This window comes from Nomia melanderi, chromosome 4, assembly GCF_051020985.1.
Source record: "Nomia melanderi isolate GNS246 chromosome 4, iyNomMela1, whole genome shotgun sequence".
NCBI lineage: Eukaryota > Metazoa > Arthropoda > Insecta > Hymenoptera > Halictidae > Nomia > Nomia melanderi.
Genome location: NC_135002.1, coordinates 5,792,754 through 5,811,403, shown reverse-complemented (window position 1 = coordinate 5,811,403; position 18,650 = coordinate 5,792,754). Strand labels below are relative to the sequence as shown.

The window sequence follows — 18,650 nt, the reverse complement described above, 5'->3', positions numbered from 1 at the left end:
CAACTGGTTAATCCTTTCCGAAAGAAGTATCTGTACCTTTGCAGTGATTCTAAAAGAAGAAACTAGGAATCGGTCATTTTGATCTATCCGGTAGTTTTAGCGTTAATAATTGATGTTCGATGATTTCTTGATCGAAGTCTTAGCAATGGCAATTACTATTCTAGACGGATAAATCATTTTGAGTAATATACTCTATCGTTTAGATTTCCAGTGGGCGATGTTTAGGAAACCCATCGAAACTGTGAGAACTGCTCCCATTTGAACAGCTGGCGTATTCTGAAGAAATATCGAACAAATCGCGCCTCGCTACGTGGGTTTCTCGTTTTGAAGAATAATCGGTGTGGCGTGACGAAGGCGATCATTGTGCATTCGCACAGCAATTTGTGAAATAAAAAGTTTGACGAAATTTAACACCGCTCCTTCTTTTTCCGATTCGCTGGAACCAACGGCGGAGAAAATAATAGTTTCCTTGATACTCGTCCTTTTAATTCTTCCGTGAGAATAGGAATTTGCATAAAGTTGCGCGGTGCATCCACGGAACACGCGTCTTCGGCGCGCTACGTGCCAAGAGAGATAGAAGAATTCTTGCAACACTTGAATTCCGTTTATTATTTCAAGCAAACATAGAGTTATTTGCAAATATATTACATATCATTCGCATTACTGTCTAATCTTCGTCAAACATTCACAATGATTTTCGATAGACGGCACACTCTTCAATATTGTCGTTTCCCCAATCGCTAATTCCTCAATTTTCCAATCTCTCAATCTTCCACCTTCCCTTTTCCTAATTTCCCATTTTCCAGCTACCACCTTCCACTCTCCTTTTCTCAACTTTCCAATCTTCAAATCCCCGATCCCCCGTTTCCCGACTCATTCACTCCCTCCGGAATGCCTCGCATAACATCCCAATGTTTGCCCAACAGTCCGCGATTCGCGAGACCGTTTCCGCATAGAATCATAATGGCGTTCACTTCCAGATAACCGAGGGCCCTCGAATGCACCGGGAACAATTTGTCGAGCGTCGTTAACCCGTTTGTCGGGCACAATTTAAAGTCGGAAATCGATGTACGGGGGCGGAACGGCGACGGGCGGGGCTCTCTCTCGTCTTGGATTTAATAGAGGAATTTCGTGGTCGGTGCAGCGGCGCGGCCGACGAAACGCTGAAACCGTCCGCCGCCCAGCCGTCCCTCTTTACATCGCTCGCGCTCGCTTGTACTCGGCGGGTGCCATTACCGTGGCGGCGGATGCGGACACTAATTGGAGGACAGGTTTCCAGTACAATTTCGAAATTTACCCGTGAGACACATGGTTGAACGCGAAAGCATTTGCATTCGCGGAAACCGCGGACAACGGGGCGACCCGGCCGCCGCGCAGTCGGCCGTCGATTATGCGCCGCCCCAACCCCCGCAGCCGGCCTGTTTACGCGGACAATAGTTTACAGAATTAATCCGGTCGTTTGCGTGTTTGCGTCGACGCCCGTCCAACGCCGCTCCTTTCTCGGCTGTAAGGGATTCGTTAGGCCTCGCCGTTACATTGCGTCTCGCCCGAGCCGTTTGTCCTCGCCGAACTCGTTCGCAGCGGCCGCCATTACGGCTGACGAGGTTCTTCGAACCTGGAGTCTTTCCGATGATCTAGGTTGACGTGATGGTGGAGTCAGGTTTCTGGGACGATCGTCATATTGCACTTCGAGTGAGACGAGTTGGGATGATGTACAGATTTCTGTGTTTAACCCTTTCCGGTGCCGTGTATATACGGCAGTCATTTGGTGCATCACAGCGGCTGACGCCGTCTAGATGCGGCAGTCACTTATTGGTTCTTTTATATTATTATTTTATTTCAATGGCGAACTCAAAATAAAGCTATAAGGGATAATACGTTGAATGCCGCACGATTTCATGGTACAGAATACTTGAAATGGGAAAAATAGAATATTAAATCATTTGATTGAATTGCATTGTTATTCTTGCAGGTTCGTCTAGCTGAATGTGACCACGTTAGTTAGCATTGTTTATAATATAGAAATGTTTTCAAATAATCATGGTTTAATTGAGTGAACTATAGTAATTCGATTTGGTTGGGGGTCACCGGTAAACCCCATGGCATTCAACGTGTTAATAATTTCAAGTTAGCACATGTACAGTGACATTTGGAATAAATATTTGATTTTTGTAAGATTCTTTTAAATTTTCATGTAGTAAAATTTGGGTTTAGTGAAATTTAGATTTAGCGAACCTGAATTGAGTAACGTGTGAACCAGTTAACTGTGGAATTTAGTTGGAAAAACCTCTCGTTCCGCAATAAAATCGAAAAATGGAGCGTGTACTTGTTGAACGCAGGACGAATGCACGTAGAGTAGATTTTAACACTAGGTTTACGGACATTTACTGTGCGGTTCATTCTACTGCTCCTAGAAAAATTCATTTTCGTTCATTCGGATTTTGGAAGTTAGAGATTTAAAAACAGTTAATCAAAGTACATATTGATATAATTGCATCAATCAAAGTCGACGTAAAAACCTAGTGTTAATGAAAGATCAAAGCGAAACGAAGAATTACATGTTTATGTGAAAAAATAAAGAATCATGAAAGAATTAGTATCGTGTCAAGCTTTACGATGACGTGTATACTCGTCGAACACATTTAACTGGTTAAAAGCTGTTATAGAAATAAATGGCGATAGAGAATAGGTGAAATAAATCTAGTTTCGTCGAGGCCAACGAGGCGAGCGAGGTTAGAAGTTTCGATTCTGTTACACGAACTGCTTCAATTTTACGTCTATCCGATGTCTGATCGCGTCCCGCCTCGCAGTGCTCACGAACAAACCGTTACGTTCACGGGAACAATTGAAAATAATTTTCGAGCGGAATGTAAGAGCGCTTTAAAGAGCAGGAAATTCGTTTCCGGCGATAACGACCGCCGGGATTTCATTATCGATCCCTCGTTAGGCAAACCTCCTATCAACCGATCCGCGAGTGTACACATTCCGCGCTCCTTCCGCGGTTACCGGAAGCAGGATATGCGCCGCCGGATCAAAGGGAAATTCCGATACTCCCAGACGAACGTGTCCCTTAATTAGCGGTCCGCCGCTGACGCTACGTCTTCCCATCCCTGTCACCGCTCCGTCTCCTCTCTGCCTTCTGATCTCCGATTGTTCTTCGGACCGTTCGATTCTGATCGAACCGTCGCCGCGTGAGATTGACTTTGTTTCATTCGCTCCCGATTAGCATGTTTCGATACCCGCGCAACAGATTATTGAATAATTCATGCTACCTCGGATATTACGGCGGCGATACGACAAATTTTCAGGGGAATAAACAGAAGACACTCGATGGAGATAATATTCATCGGTAAATGCTATTGACGAAGGTGGACGAAACGGAAACTTGGAAAAATGATATAATCTATACGATAACTATTTACAATGGATATTATATATATCGTATAGAACAGAAGAGGAAATTAACAAAATTAATCCCTTGCACTCGAGAGGCGCCTTTCAGTCGCCATTTAATTTGACCCATGAAAATGATGAAATTTAGAATTCAATATTAAAGTTTTATACAATGCATCGACACACGGAACAGCGAAATAAAATAGTTCTGTTACTTAACTTATGCAAGTTGTAATGTCATTGATATTTCATCAGAAAATAATGAATATCTGCTGAGAAAAATATTCTCGAGTGCAGAGTTAATTGTATTCAAAACTTTTAAGTGACCTGTATCATATAGCATAAAATCTGCGAGGAATAGCTTCGTAATAGTTACAACAATGGCTAAATAAATAACTGAGTGTTCCTTCAGCCATTTATAGCGGGATTTCGTTAAGAAACTCGAATAAAATCGACGAAGGAAAGGACTCACCTGGACACTCTGTGCTGGGCGATCCTCCCGTGATCAGGCAGTGTGACGTTGCTGTCGCTTTTCGACCAGGTCACCGAATTCTTCGCGTCCGGCAGCTCGACCTTCCCGAGATAAGCTTCGCAAAACAGCCTCGCTGCTCCTCCCAGAGGCACCAACTGCGAGGCCGGCCTGAACGTCGGCAACGGCTTCCCAGTGTACCCTCCGGACTTCTCGCCTGAAAATTTAACGGACCCGTTAGAAAATCCTTGACCAACCGCAAATTCCTACCAGCGCCTAACATGCTCGCGATATATCTTGCCCCTCCTTCTCCTATTTCACGAAATACATTCCCATAAACTTGTTCGGTCCTTACCAATTCCACGAAGAGAACAGAATAAATAAAAGATAAGGAAACACATGGTGTCTAATCATTGCTGTTCACAACTGCGTCATTCGAAACAAGAAACTCAATAATCGTTGGATACCATGTTAAACCACTTGCAACTTATCAATGTAAATTCTCGTAAAGCTAATCTCATTTTTATGAAAAAATGGCTGCGATAGGAGCAAAGAAATTCCCAGGAAAATACGTTATCGACGACACGTTAGTGGCTCTGAAGACAATGTCTTCTGATTTTTATAAATTCTCATGGAATAAATAATATTCTATCATTGCAGAGCGTATCCTTTGAAACAAGACTATATACTTTGATCACACTAATAAACCAAAAGGTTTTAACATCAATGTGTTGACCCTTTGCACTCTGTAGGCTCTACTACGGCACTTATATTATTAAACACTTCGATGATGAAAAGTGAAAAAACTGCCCTATGATTATTGCATTTGCTGCACACATAAATCTTTTCCTAAGAAACAAAAAATCTAAGAAATGTTATAATACTTATTCATATTCATCACGAGGACTAAAAATGTCTTGGAGTTGCTGGTAGATTGGAAAATCAGGGGGCTAAGGTTTAAACATTCTCAATTTTTGTTTTCTGGACCACACTGACTTCTGAGCGACTCGTTTTACAGTTAGACTCCGGAATTGACAGATGACAGTCGAAAATCATAAATATTCAGCGCAGAATTTGAACGGTTCTAGAACACGCTAACGCGTTCAATGAGGGTCACCGGTGACCCCCAACCAAATCGGATTACTATAGTTCACTCAATTAAACGACGATTATTTGAAAACATTTCTATATTATAAATAATGCTACATAATGGGTTGGCATTCAACTAGACTAGTTTGCAATAATAATAACGCAATTCGATCAAATGATTTAACCCTAAATCACGGACCACGATGTGACTTCGAGTCACATTTGAACTGTTTACTTAAACTTTTTGATTATTTCATACTGCATTTTCAAAATTTTCTTTGGGATTTCAAAGTTTGGGCCCTATAAACAAAAGCAATAACATTTTAATCATTCCTATTATTCTCATAAGTGGCTGAGAGTCACGATTCGTTATGAAAACACGTGGTACGATTAAGGTTAATACAGTCAAACCGGTTTTTGTGCGCCCCTTTTCTATGCGATTTATTTTGTGCGACTTTTTTTATACGGTATACGAATTCCAACGGTGTTATTGTCTTTCAAGTGACGAAAGCGACTTTGAACCAGTCCATCGCAAGAAGATGCGCGTTTCGGACTACGAGTAGCAGTGAATCATGTGCAATGTGAAAATTTCTCCATGTACGAGAAATTAAATCTTTTTAAAACGATACCGTGTGTAATTTAATCATTTATTTCGTTCGAAAGCGCTACCTCAATTTTTCGTAAATTTCTGAACATTTTTCGCGCGGTTTTTTATACGGTCTCTATCCACCGAACAAAAACAGGCTCGACTGTATTACATTTTCTCGAAATCCCGCGGCGTTCAACGTGTTCATAATCACGGTGCCAACGATAATGCTAATAATAATCACAGATATATTTTTTAGCGCGTAACGACGCATAATTCGTTACGCCGGCCAGGAAGCGGTTGAACCGGAAATAAATAACGGTGGCGAACGGCCCGGAATCCCGGCCCGGGAAAAATACAACGCGCGCTTAATCGGAACGTGAATTCACCGCGGGCCGCTGCTGATATTTACTCGAACACAAGTTCCGCGCTTGTAATCCGTTTACGTTCCATTATCCGCTTCCTGTTTCCCATCTGCGTTCGGCGCCGCGAAGGGGCTCGGCGTTGTTTCGTCGTCAAACAACGCCGCCTCCGACCGCGCTTTTCTGTCCCGGGTTCGGCGAGTTTCCGAGTTCGGATGGCGGGGATTCGCTGCAGGTACGTCGCTCCGGGGAAGTTGCTCGTTTCAAAGGGCTGTAAGGGATCCGAGCCTGCTTGCTCAACTAACCGATCCCTCGAATCAACGTTGTTGGCCAGTGTATGAATCCGATGGGGACGCGGAATTTAACAATTGCTAGACGTCTGCTAGAATACTAGAAACACGATGATTCGGAAGATTCAGGTAAGTTTGATCGGTGAATGAGAGAGGATCTTGAAAATTTCTATATTGTTGGATTGTGCGATAGTATAGGCTGCTGAATAATTTAGGAAACTAGTGTGATTTGTAACTGCTAGTTTGTCATATGTTTTCGAGGAAATGTATTTAATAGAATTATTTAATAGTGTATTTATTAACTTGTTTACTGGATAAGGCTATTTCTTATTAACCCTGTGCACTCGAAAGTTTTTCAATGGAAATATTCAACACTTTTCGACGAGATATAGGTGATATTGTTTGAAACTAATTTAACGATTCATAGATAAAAGCAACAAAGGTTTTGCTTCAATATTTCACGTAACAATGCGAAGTTTAATTTGAAATATTAAATATTCAACCTTATAGTTGTATCGAATGGTGACTGAGAGTCACCTCTCGAGTGCAAAGTGACCAACATCATAAATTACTAAAGAATTTCCATGTTTATTATCAAACTTCTGTTATCCACAAGCCTCACAAAGAAGCAATTAGAAAACGAAATCTCCATGTTCCATCGAGTCGATCCACATACCACGGTGTTTGAAGTGTCGCGCGCGACGACGCCCGGAGCTGCTTCCCCAAAACTCTCCACTCAGTCTCGCCAAATAATACTTCGCCGCTAAGCCGTGGGAGCCTCGGCGGATCCAGCTTTGAAGTTCGCGAAGTTCGCGCACGCCCGGGAATTTCGAGCCTAATGGGGCCGGGGGAAAGTTCCGTTCCGGCAGTTTGTATTCTCCGCTCGCCCCTTTTCCAGCGGCAGTCGGCGCGGCCTTTAATCGACTCTTTCGCGGATCGCCGGTAATCATCCGGCGAAGACACGGCGGCGCGAACTTTTCATAACCCGGCCGGAATGCGTTTCCGCGGGCCCGTTGAGTTGCCGTTCACGCGAGAGTGCCGTAATTAAAGCGATTTTCATTTCCCGGCCGATTCATTCTCCTCCGCGCGCCGCGCGCCGTTCCCCGTCCGCCGGGCCCGCGAGAATAATTACGAAATTTCATTCCCCTCGCGGGATCCCGCAAATTATCCGCGAGCAACTGCAACCCCCTTCACCGACGCTGAACTTCCTCTTTATTCGGCGAACGGAGAGTCGACCGTGCGACTCGAATGAAACGGAACTGCTGGAATGGGTTCAGGTCTGTTGGCTACTGGGATCTTCGTGTAATTTCATACGTTGACTTCCTGTGTTATGAAATTCTGTGATGTCTATCATCCTATGTAGCAGAATCACCTGATTGCTCTCTTTTCGGGACTCATCAGTCGGCAAAAGCCAATCGAGCACCTCCTAACCCATTAGAGACCGATTGCACACCGTGTGTGTAATTGATTTCCTAGGCTATAAGACTTGTAATATCTTTTTCTGTCATTAAAAAAGTTGCTTCGACGAAGAGGTCACCTGAGGGGTTTTAAGAGTTTGTTAAAAATTTTAAAGATTCTTTCTTATCGAAATTTTACTTAGATCATCTTAGGAATAAGTTTTGTATACATCGGAAATGAAGAAAATATTTGAAGAAACGAGGGATGTTTGTGTAAATGTGTTTTACGTAACGTTCATTAACAGCGGGAGATTTTTTAAGGATTCCTTGATGTATCGCGGAATCTGAGGACGCGGCGAGATCTGTCTGGATAGGTTCTTTGGGGAAGTTTTCTTTTCATAAAATGTACGAACGAGCAACAGAGTTGCTGACTGAGAACACCGGTATTCCTAAAGAGGAAGAGACGCGAAAGCTTTTCGCGAAATTTCAAAGGGGAGTAATCGGATTTTTGAGGCGGGTAACAAAGTTGCAAACTCGGAAACGGGAATTCTTTTTTTTCTTCAGCGTTTTCGCGAGCTCTCGCAACAGCCGATCGCTTTTAGAAGATGATTGCAGAATAGCGAATCTAGGCAAATGGTTTCGAGACTCCAACGAAGTTGCCAAGAGGGAAAAAGTGACCCAGAAATCTTAACAGGATTCCAACCCGTGAATTGGAATCTTTCTCTTTCACATTCGGAAGTTGCTTAAATGCCAGTTTACAAGTTTCACTGAATTAGGTGGCTCGGAAGATTTGAGGATTTGGAAACTGAATGATTCGATGGTCAGGGAGCTCGAAGTTTTACAAGTTGGAAAGCTTGAAGATTAGAAGACTTGGAAATTTGAAAGCCGAAAGATTCGAGGATATGGAGAATAGTAGGCTCGAAGACTTAAAAATTAAAAACTGTGAAAACTGAAAAATTTTAAAGTTTCATTCTCAAATACGCCGTTAACCCCTTGGCCTATGATTTTCTTCTCAACTCTGATCGATACGGCTACTTGGTCGTTAATAATTTATTGGAAAAAGAGAAAAATTCTAAGCATACGTTACGCCTATATTTCCTTTTCAGTATAATAGTTGATCACAGAGGAATAATATTTCCGAATTCAAATGAACTAAGTTAATTCATTTATTGAATCCTATTGAAAATCTTCACCACGAGTCTCACTCGTTGTTCCATAGGTTAAAGCTCGTTAACCCCTTACCGTACTATTTACTTTCGCCACTAAGCTCATGTACCATTTTAGTGGTGGAAATTGGAAATTATATTTACAAGTGGAAATTTTATTTGAAGATAACCATCGATAACAGCAAAATTGTTTTGATCCGTGGGTAATGAATAACATCGATCGCTGTTAAGTTAGTCTAGAAATCTTCGTCACGAGTCTCACTCGTCGTACGGCAACGGGTTAACGCAAACCCTTCCTCCGTTTCACGAATGCGCAACAATCCGCAGTTCGATCATGAACACCCGACCACGCCATTTCCATCGTCGAAAACGCAATTTTCAGCTCCTCCGGCGCAAAACAACGTCTTGATCACCCACGAAGGGCAGGTCCCGTCTCAGTCGCGGATCAATGCGAGCCACGTACTTAAACGGATTAATGGCAGAGCGCCCGCGGCGAGCGCCGGACCCGCTTTGTCTTTTTCCAACGGTGGAATTCGATGTGAGCCATTATTACGATCCGTAGCGGGGAACGTCGTGGAACGACGGTTTCGAATTCGGGCGCGTCGAACCGAGGACGGGAATCGATCGAGCGATCCGTAACCTGGACGGATTATATCCCTCGGGCCAGGGAAACGAGACTCGACGTCGAAACGACGTACCGCGAGAACTCGTGGGATTCCCGAGATTCATAAACGCGCGGCACGTCGACGTAAACTGCTACGGAAGCTGCTGGAATGAAACTTTCTTTCGGAATATTCCTCAGACATAGCTCTTCCATTACGCCGCCGCGTAACTAGGTATATACGCGTGTAAATATGCTGCTTGACTCTCGAGGAACAATGATAATGTTACATTTATTAACGCTATTCCTGCCGCAAACAGTCAGATGACTGTTTTTAAAATTTCTGTATTATGTATTAATTAACCCTTTGCGGACGAACGTCATTTCGGCGAGATCAGATTTTCATGTTTGGAACGGTGCGTGGCAAACGAATGGTCTAATCACTCGAACAGCAAGTTACTTGTTTTTATTAGTTATGCGATCGATACAGAATTTAGCTTCATTCTTTGTACTTTTCTATACTATCTAGTTTCCTAAGTCAAGCTTTTGTATTAATAACGATCATTAACCCTTTGCACTCGGAAGTTTTCCACTAGAAATATTTCAACATTTTCTGATGAGATGAAGACGATATTTCGTAAAACCAACTCGACGAGAAATTCACGCGAACTGACGGACAAAGCTATGTTACGTCAATATTTCTCAGATTGATGCATTATATGAAGTATAATATTAAATATCAAACTTTACAGCTTCACTGTAGGGAATCAAGTGGTGACTGAGAGTCACCTCCCGAGTGCAAAGGGTTAAATATTCACCAGTGCGTTCTTGTCTTTCTTTAACTGCTTCCCTAAGTGACTTTCATTCGAGGACGCTCTGTATTACGTTTCTGTAGGTGACTAAGCGTTTACGGTAACGCAGGAATCATTCACAAACAATTCAGCGACGCCAGTGGTCGCGGCAGTTAATGCGTTAACGTTGGCAACACACTCAGAAAATTATGGAGCATGTGCACCTACCGTTTTACATACATTATACGGAACTTTTACGCTGTTGTTCGCCGAGGGTCCGGTAAAATCGAAATCCGATAATGGAGGATCGGCCGTAGTTAACAGGACGTGTCGTATAGTCGAAGGATCGAGTGGGGATCCTTGAAATTGTGCTGGTTGCTGCTCGGACACGGCTCCTTCTCCGATCGGGAGAGGATCCTCGTCGCATATTACTCGGCCACGTGCACACGTAATATCCGCGATATATCGTCTGATAGGATCGCGGAGCCAGGTGTGCATACAGCACCGGCTACGTGTACCGGAGCGCGTCACGTGTCGCGATGCATGCGCCCTTAAGCCGCATCTACACCACCCCCTGGTCGCTAATGGGGATCGTTAACAATCATGCGGACGTTTATGGGAATTCCCAGTATTATATATTAATTAACCCTTTGCGGATGAACGTCGACAATTCGGCGAGATCGGATTTTCATGTTTGGAACAGTACGTGGCAAATGGTCTAATTACTCGAACAGCAAGTTACTTGTTTTTATTAGTTATGCGATCGATACAGAATTTAGCTTCATCTGTTAACACTATTCCTACCGCGGGCAGTCAAATGACTGTTTTTAAAATTTCGATTAGAATTTGCTAGAGACAACGTAACCGAATCGCCTTTATACTTCACTTTTCCTAAAATATATATGTACGAATCATTTTTCAATATTCATACCTTTTTTTATTGTTTATTTTCTGAGAACAATTTGTAGTCTGTCTTACCTACCGTCATTTGACCGGTAGAACAATTTATATCTTTTTGTAATAGTATTCTCTCAAAGACTCAATTCCGAAACTATAAGGTCGTTACAAACGAGAGGTAATGCAGTTGTGGCATGATTTTAGCCAAAAAGTGCCTTTCAGGGACTGCTTTACGGTACTTCCAAGTGTTTACGGTTCTCGCTCGCCTATCGGCCTCGGTAAAATCGGTAAAATCTCAATGTCGGAGATGGCCTTCACAGGTATTTTTAATATCCTAGATTTAGCCCGGATAAATGCATGGATTTTATATAAAGAATCCACGGGAGAAGAAATTTCGAGTCAGGAATTTTTATTTCAATTGGTAGAAGAACTTGCCATTGAATATCAAAAAGAACTAGAGTTAGGCAAAGAAAATCAAGGAACTCCCGTCACAAATACAAGTACAGGTTCACGCGAACGGAAACCATGCCGAATGAGATATTGCACAAACAATACTAACAAAATCTGTCTAGAATGTAAAAAGTACGTGTGTGGGAAATGTACAATCGACAAACCTATTTGTAAAAAATGCGGTGAAAACGAATAAAATTTAAATTATATATTTCTAAATAAAAGAAACTATAATTGTATACTGTCAAATTGGATATTATCTTCATTCTGTATTAAAAAATATAAGTTGTGCTAAAAATCAGTCATTTGACTGATCGCGGTAGGAATAGGTCTACGTGAAGTGTCGGTAGGGATAGTGTTAAAGGTTTTGTACATTTCAAAGAATCTTCGCAAAGGGTTAACACTAGATTCACGGAACGAGACAATTCGACCAATGTTGAATTTGATGAACATAATTTCTTCTTCAAGAACTTCCTCCTTGACCCACTACTGTCGATACGATGATTGTACAGTCTAAGGTATCCACTAAGGCTAAACCAAGTTAGAATTAAGCGTACGAAGGAGGACGCCGATCGTCCACCGTGGGAAAGTTCATCATTTCAAGCTCGAGAAAGAAGATAGCCGCCGTGGGAGTATTTTTCAGTGCGGTACCGATAAACGCGTTTAAAATAAGATTTAGAATTGGGAAGGGAGGTCGATGGAATTGAATTTCAATCCACTTCCCAGGGTCTCATTCGCAGCAACCTCCACGTGGTAGACCTGGAAACTAGCAGCATCGCCGATGGGGTAGTTCCTATCGAGGATGGTGCTAGGCCAATGGCTGCGAAATTGTATAAAATTGTGTTAACACATTGGACGCCGGATAAATTTCAGCTGGTAAAAATGCGATCGTCGGTGATTATATTGATACATTGTTAAACATCATTCACACTGAAATTTGTAACTTATGGAAACGAATAAGGAATTAGATTTTGCAGTTTTACTTTGGATTTGTGTTCTACATATGTAAAATGTTATATTAACGTAGGATTAACAATTAAATAATAGACTAAAAATCCCCCACTATCGCGGAGCTGGCGCGCAATGTGTTAATTAAAAAATCAAGGTTCCTATAATATCGTCGAGTGCAAACGGTTGAATAAGCAATTGTTTGTATGTTGATGTCAAGCAGGTCGGGACTAAGGTGGGGACCTTCGACCTTATAAGGACAGTCCTGACAGCCGAGAGCTCAGTTCGTCGGGACCTCCCGAACTGGGAGGATCGGAGAGGACCAGGAGACTCTCCTGAAGTCCCCTGGCCTACCCTGGCCTACCCTGGCCTACCCTGGCCTACCCTGGCCTACCCTGGACCTCTCTGGTCTACCCTGGGCTACCTTCGGCTACCCTCGAGTACCCTGGACCTCTCTGGACCTCTCTGGACCTCTCTGGACCTCTCTGGACCTCTCTGGACCTCTCTGGACCTCTCTGGACCTCTCTGGACCTCTCTGGACCTCTCTGGACCTCTCTGGACCTCTCTGGACCTCTCTGGTCTACCCTGGTCTACCCTGGTCTACCCTGGTCTACCCTGGTCTACCCTGGTCTACCTTCGGCTACCCTCGACGACGCTGGACCTCTCTGGTCTACCCTGGTCTACCCTGGGCTACCCTGGGCTACCCTGGGCTACCCTGGGCTACCCTGGGCTACCCTGGGCTACCCTCGACTACCCTCGACTACCCTGGGCTATCCTGGACCTCTCTGGGCATCAGTGGTCTACTCCTACCTTCTCTCCAGGGCACTGGTGACCAGTACTGACTACCACCGATCAGTAGAGAGTAATGCAGATCCATGGTGGCCAGTACTGATGGATGCCAATGGTCCTCGGCTCCTCCTAAGCTATGTACCGATTGCGAACAGCGATCGGTGAGTCGCATGCTTTTCCTTTTTAACTCCAGTCACCGATCATGTCGTAGGACGAATGGTCCGTAACGGCACCGGTGACTGGTGGTACCATTTTAGTAGTCTTTGATTTTGTGAGTGCAGTGACCTCGGATATGCCTCTCGAGGCATACCCGAGAGTAGTAACATTTTTTGGTTTATTTATTAGATAGGATAGGGTTTTCTTGTACGTCGCGTTTAACGTTAACTGCAAATATTAGCAACAATGCTTTGACTTTTTACCGAATTACGAGCAACGTAACTTTAGCTTATAGTTTCGTATATAAGATATAACAACCTTTAAGATTCAGATAATATGAACTTAGTGGTACATTAGTTGTATCAATAGGTTCAGTCTAGCTTTCGATTTTTAAAGTCCGACTAAGATACAATCGATTGAAATGATTGACTATTCGCGTTAAAGTTCATTTAATTGTTGGAATATCGTAGTAAATATCGTACAAGAAAACATTTCGCGACGGGTAGGTCTCTGAATCGAAGCAACTACTTGTAAAACATTCTTCTGATATTAGAAACAGCTGCTTCGACAAAGGGATCACCTGAGGGTTTCTGAAAATTTATTAAGTACTTCAAATAGATTCATTCTTATTGCAATTTCACTCAGAGTCTCATTTTCTATTAAATTTCAGTTTCTCTTATTGTTTTATTGAATATTAAAATAGTTGTACACTAGTACACTCTTCATTTCTAAAGTTAGAGAGTAAAATTCTTAATATTGAGTCAATTACAGTCACTATTGAGAACCAAAGAACATTAGTCCGTTAGAAAAATCAGAAACTAATATGATTTTATAGCTAGGATTTTCAGGATATTGTTTCCATGCTCGTTGCTCGATCTCTCTCACGTGCTCAGGTGCTACTTGGGAGAGTTAGAGCAATGGGCATGATGAAATTGTATTTATTTAAACATGTGAGCGATGAGCAATGGCTAACGTATCGTGCCCGACGTATTATCCACTTGTGTGTGTGTGGTTAGGAAGTGGAAATGCGTCGGATTTTATATCATAAATACTCTTTGCACGTATATATTCCAGTCACTGTATATCATGTTTGCAATAAATTATTCATGGAATATATGCACACTTTTCCTTATTTCCTTACTCAGTAGAGTACAAATATTAACATAGAATACTTTGATAGTCCATAAGTTACCGAATGACATAAAGAACAGTAGAATTACATCAATTTCAATGAATCGTTCGTGCAAAATAAAATATTTTCTCAAAGATCGTTAGCCATTGCCAGTCGATTTCAGGAATCGATAAACTAGAGTATGAATGTAGTTGTCAGTGAACGTCCCGGGACGTTCTCTCTATTCGTTAGGTTCTTTCGCACCCGGGTGCATCAGAGACAATCGTGGAATGATGTGTGTTTGTGAGAATGAGTCTTTTGCCCCTTTTAAATATAGCTATAGGTAGGCAGGTAGCATACTCTCTGGAATGAATGTTAGATATAAGTAGGCAGGGGCCGGTGCTGGCCGTCGTTTCTGCGCGATGGTCAGTTACCGGGGAGCTTGAAAAATCGGTTCAAAGTTGACAGCAAAACGGGGCATGCCGTTTGCTGACCAACCTTGATCTCGACTTTCCAAGTTCCACTTAGATACCGCGGTCGCGATCGGTGTCAGGCTCGATTAGGCGAAACGTTCGAAATTGCTCGATTGCACTGTCGAATGGTCGATGGCCGTTCCCGAGCCATTGGCCATTCGCTGTCGAGCAAGCTCAGGGTTTCAGAAATGGCGGACGGCCGAAGAAACGAAGAGGCGTATGCCGAAGAGGCCCCGACAAAATGTCGCTCAAGAGGGCAACTACTAATGGCGCTCCATCTTAGCATGGAGATGGGGCGTCATTTTATGTTACTACTTTGTCACTGCACTCACTTTAGCTTCAGTAGAAATAGTAGTAGTTGTAGAAAAGTAGTTGTAGTTGAATCGGGCTGGCCATAGCCGTCCCAACGACCAGCAATGGGCATCTCGCGATTTTTAATTAGCGTTGCGAGACAAGCATTACGGTTTAAATTAGAGTTGCGAATGATACAATCGCGATTTCGATTATAATTGCTTTTAGTACTTGTCTTTTGAAATTGTTTTAGAAGTAACTTCGCGTATAACAAACACTGATTGCGTTTGAGTTTGATACTATCGAATATAAAGCCAGATTATGTTTACTGGCACGCAGTTCTTTTGATTTTGAGATAGCGTTGCGAAAAACTGAATAAACGCGTTTGATAGAACGTAATTTATTAGATACAATGTTCATTTTTTAAAGTAGTGTTGCGAAATCGATAGATTTCTTAGCGTTTTTCTTAGTGTCGCGACAATGATTTTTCGCGTTGTTTTAGAGTTGCGTACGTATTGAATGCTCAAAAATATGCTGGAACCATAAGAACCACAGAGCAGCTTACTGCGAACAGTGGTTCTTCGCAGCCAAAATAGCTGCACATTATTTCCCGCAGCCACAGTAGCTGCCTTATGTTGTTAAATGTAGCGTTGCGTAGAATGAAACTGGTGCACGCGAGTTATTCATTTTGTATTAAATAAATTAGAGTTGCGATCGATACCGAAACCCCCGCGTTTTAATTTTACGATATTTCTAAAGTAGCGTTGCGATTAATCATACACTTCTCGCGTTTCTTACTCAGATCTTTGCATATTTTATTAACTAGCGTGGCGAATAGTAACGCACCTCCCGCGTTTATTATTGAAATAGTTGCATATTCTGTAAATTAGTGTTGCGAAAGAAATAGTCCACTCTCGGGATTTTAATAGCACGCATGATGTACAGAGTGGACATTCCCAATTTCAAAAATCCTTCCTATTCAATTCCATGAAATTGAACGAAATTTACTGTGTAATAAAGTCAGTTTCTGTTGCAGAGAAATTTGAGAGGAATATGAGAACACAGTCTATGGTGAGAGTGGTACATATATTAATTTAAATTTTATATTTAATCTATTTCATCCCTTGGGTTTCTGTTTCAGGGAATATTACAAATGTAATGGTAAGGAAAAATTGTATCCTCCTTCTTAGGCCCCTTTTCTTAAATTATATTCATATACTAATCGAATAAGACAGTTTCTGTTGCAGAGAGGACTGAGAGCAATACGAGAAGATATTCGACGGGAAAAATGGTATATATTTTAATTTTCATTTTAATTTAATTTAAATCATCCTTTGCGTTTCTGTTTTAGGGAATATTATAGAGGTAACTGTAAGTAAAAATTGCATCCTTCGTCTTAGACTACATTCCTCAAATTACATTTATCTACTAATCAAATAAGGCAGTTTCTGTTGCAGAGAGGACTGTAAGGATTAGAAGACGGCATTCTGTGAAGCTAGAAAATAGAAGCAACCATTGAAAGTGCAATCCTGCCGTCCGAAAACTATACTTGGTCCAAGGTTCTCTTTCCTTTCAGCTTCATTCACTTTAATCTCCGTATAATTTGATTTTCAGTGTAATTTAATTGTACTTCATTTAACTAACTTCAATCATTTTTATTACAGGCTGCAAAATGTGTTACTATAACAATACCCTCTACTTATTTTAGCCAAAAAATTCCCCTGTAACCATTTCACAAATGTGTATTCCATTTCAGAATAGACTCAAGAAAGAAGACAGCCGCCGAGGGATTAGCGTAATATTAAGTGCGATAAGAATAAGCGCGTTAGAGATAAGATTTAGAATTAGGAACGGAGGTCGATGGAATTGAATTTCCATCCACCTCCCAGGGTCTCCTCGCAGCAACCTCCACGCGGTGGGCCTGGAAACTAGCAGCATCGCCGATAGAGTAATTCCTGTCGAGGATGCTGCTAGGCCAATGGCTGCGAATCGTGTAAAATATGCCGAGTAGTTATTCTTTAGCTTCATTCTCTGATTTCGTCTGTCCCCTTTACTCCGGTTCACTTGACCATGTTTGCAAGTGCATCGAGCCGTGTGTCGCCTGTCAGTCTGCAGTTCACGTATCTCGGTGTCACACCGTGGGCCGCTGCTCCTCCTAGGATCCTACTTCTTCGTAATCCACCCCTAGTCCTGAGGTCTGACCCCAGGACCGGGCGTGGGGAAGTTCACGGGCGCCTACGAAGAACACGTGTCCGTCCGCTGATCCGAAAGAGGAAGAGCACCGTAACTCGGGACTGTGGTCTGGCTGGTTGATCGCGGTTTGCTCGCGTCACCCTTTTTAATCGGAGACTTCTTCTCTGATTTTCCCAGTTGTCGAATCAAGGACTTCCTTCTTGATTCGCTCCCTTTGCTTCTTGGCCCGATAATTGCTCGGCATATCGCCAATGCGTAGTCTTATAAGGCGGAACTGTGTTATAATCGAGATTGTATCCCCAATTTTTCTCTTGTTGAATCAGAGACTTCTCTGATTCGTCTCATGCTCGAATCAAGGACTTCTTCCTTGCTTCACTCCCTACTGCGATCATTGTATAATTTAAGTAATGCGTAAACTAAGTTAGAATTAAGAAGACGTTAGAAGACATCGATCGTCCACCGTGGGACACCTTTTCATTTACTATTATGCCATATTAATCCCATATTACTAATTATTGCTATGTATCTCTTCATTTCAGTACAGACTCAAGAGAGAAGACAGCCGCCGTGGGACTAGTATTAAGTGCGATAGCGACAAATGCGTTTATAATAAGATTTAGAATTAGGAACGGAGGTCGATGGAATTGAATTTCCATCCACCTCCCAGGGTCTCCTCGCAGCAACCTCCACGTGGTGAGACCTGGGCAACTAACATTACCCTGAGCACAATACTTTCTGTGAAGGGTTTTGTTAGGCTAATTGGCTGCGATTATTTTGTGATTTTAATGTTAAGGATGCAAACATCGGCAGATGAATATTTAGAGAGAGTTGTTTAACTTGTCTACTTTTCAGTATATTCGCTATACCGCTGCATAATTAAAATAAAATCGCTAACTTTCCGAGCTTGAAGACCAGAGAAATTGTTAGATGATATTTAATCACGCAACGAAGTATGCAGTGTATAGATTAATGATTAAAAGTTTCATGGAAAATAGTGGTCACAGATTATATGGGACAACAGCTCTGGTTTTTCTCTTCTGCATTCTAATTATGACGGTACTGCGAGTATAATGTCCCCTAAAACGTCGACAGTAAAGCGACATGGAGGTAAGTTTACTGCCTCTTTGTCCTGAGTGTGCTTTACTTAGTCATGACTGTACTATAACAACTGACACATTTTCTGGAATTACTTGCGAGG

The 18,650-nt window shown here is 42.3% G+C and overlaps 1 protein-coding gene across 1 annotated transcript in view; it reads right to left on the bottom strand.

Annotated features, from left to right (window-relative positions):
- The window catches only part of LOC116435128 (interleukin-1 receptor accessory protein-like 1-B), a 227,531-nt gene that overhangs the window by 44,653 nt on the left and 164,228 nt on the right, over positions 1–18,650 (bottom strand). Inside the window, exon 3 of the mRNA XM_031994364.2 lies at positions 3,866–4,079. Within this exon, the coding sequence (XP_031850224.1) occupies positions 3,866–4,079 (214 nt within the window). The remainder of the gene's footprint in view (positions 1–3,865; positions 4,080–18,650) is intronic.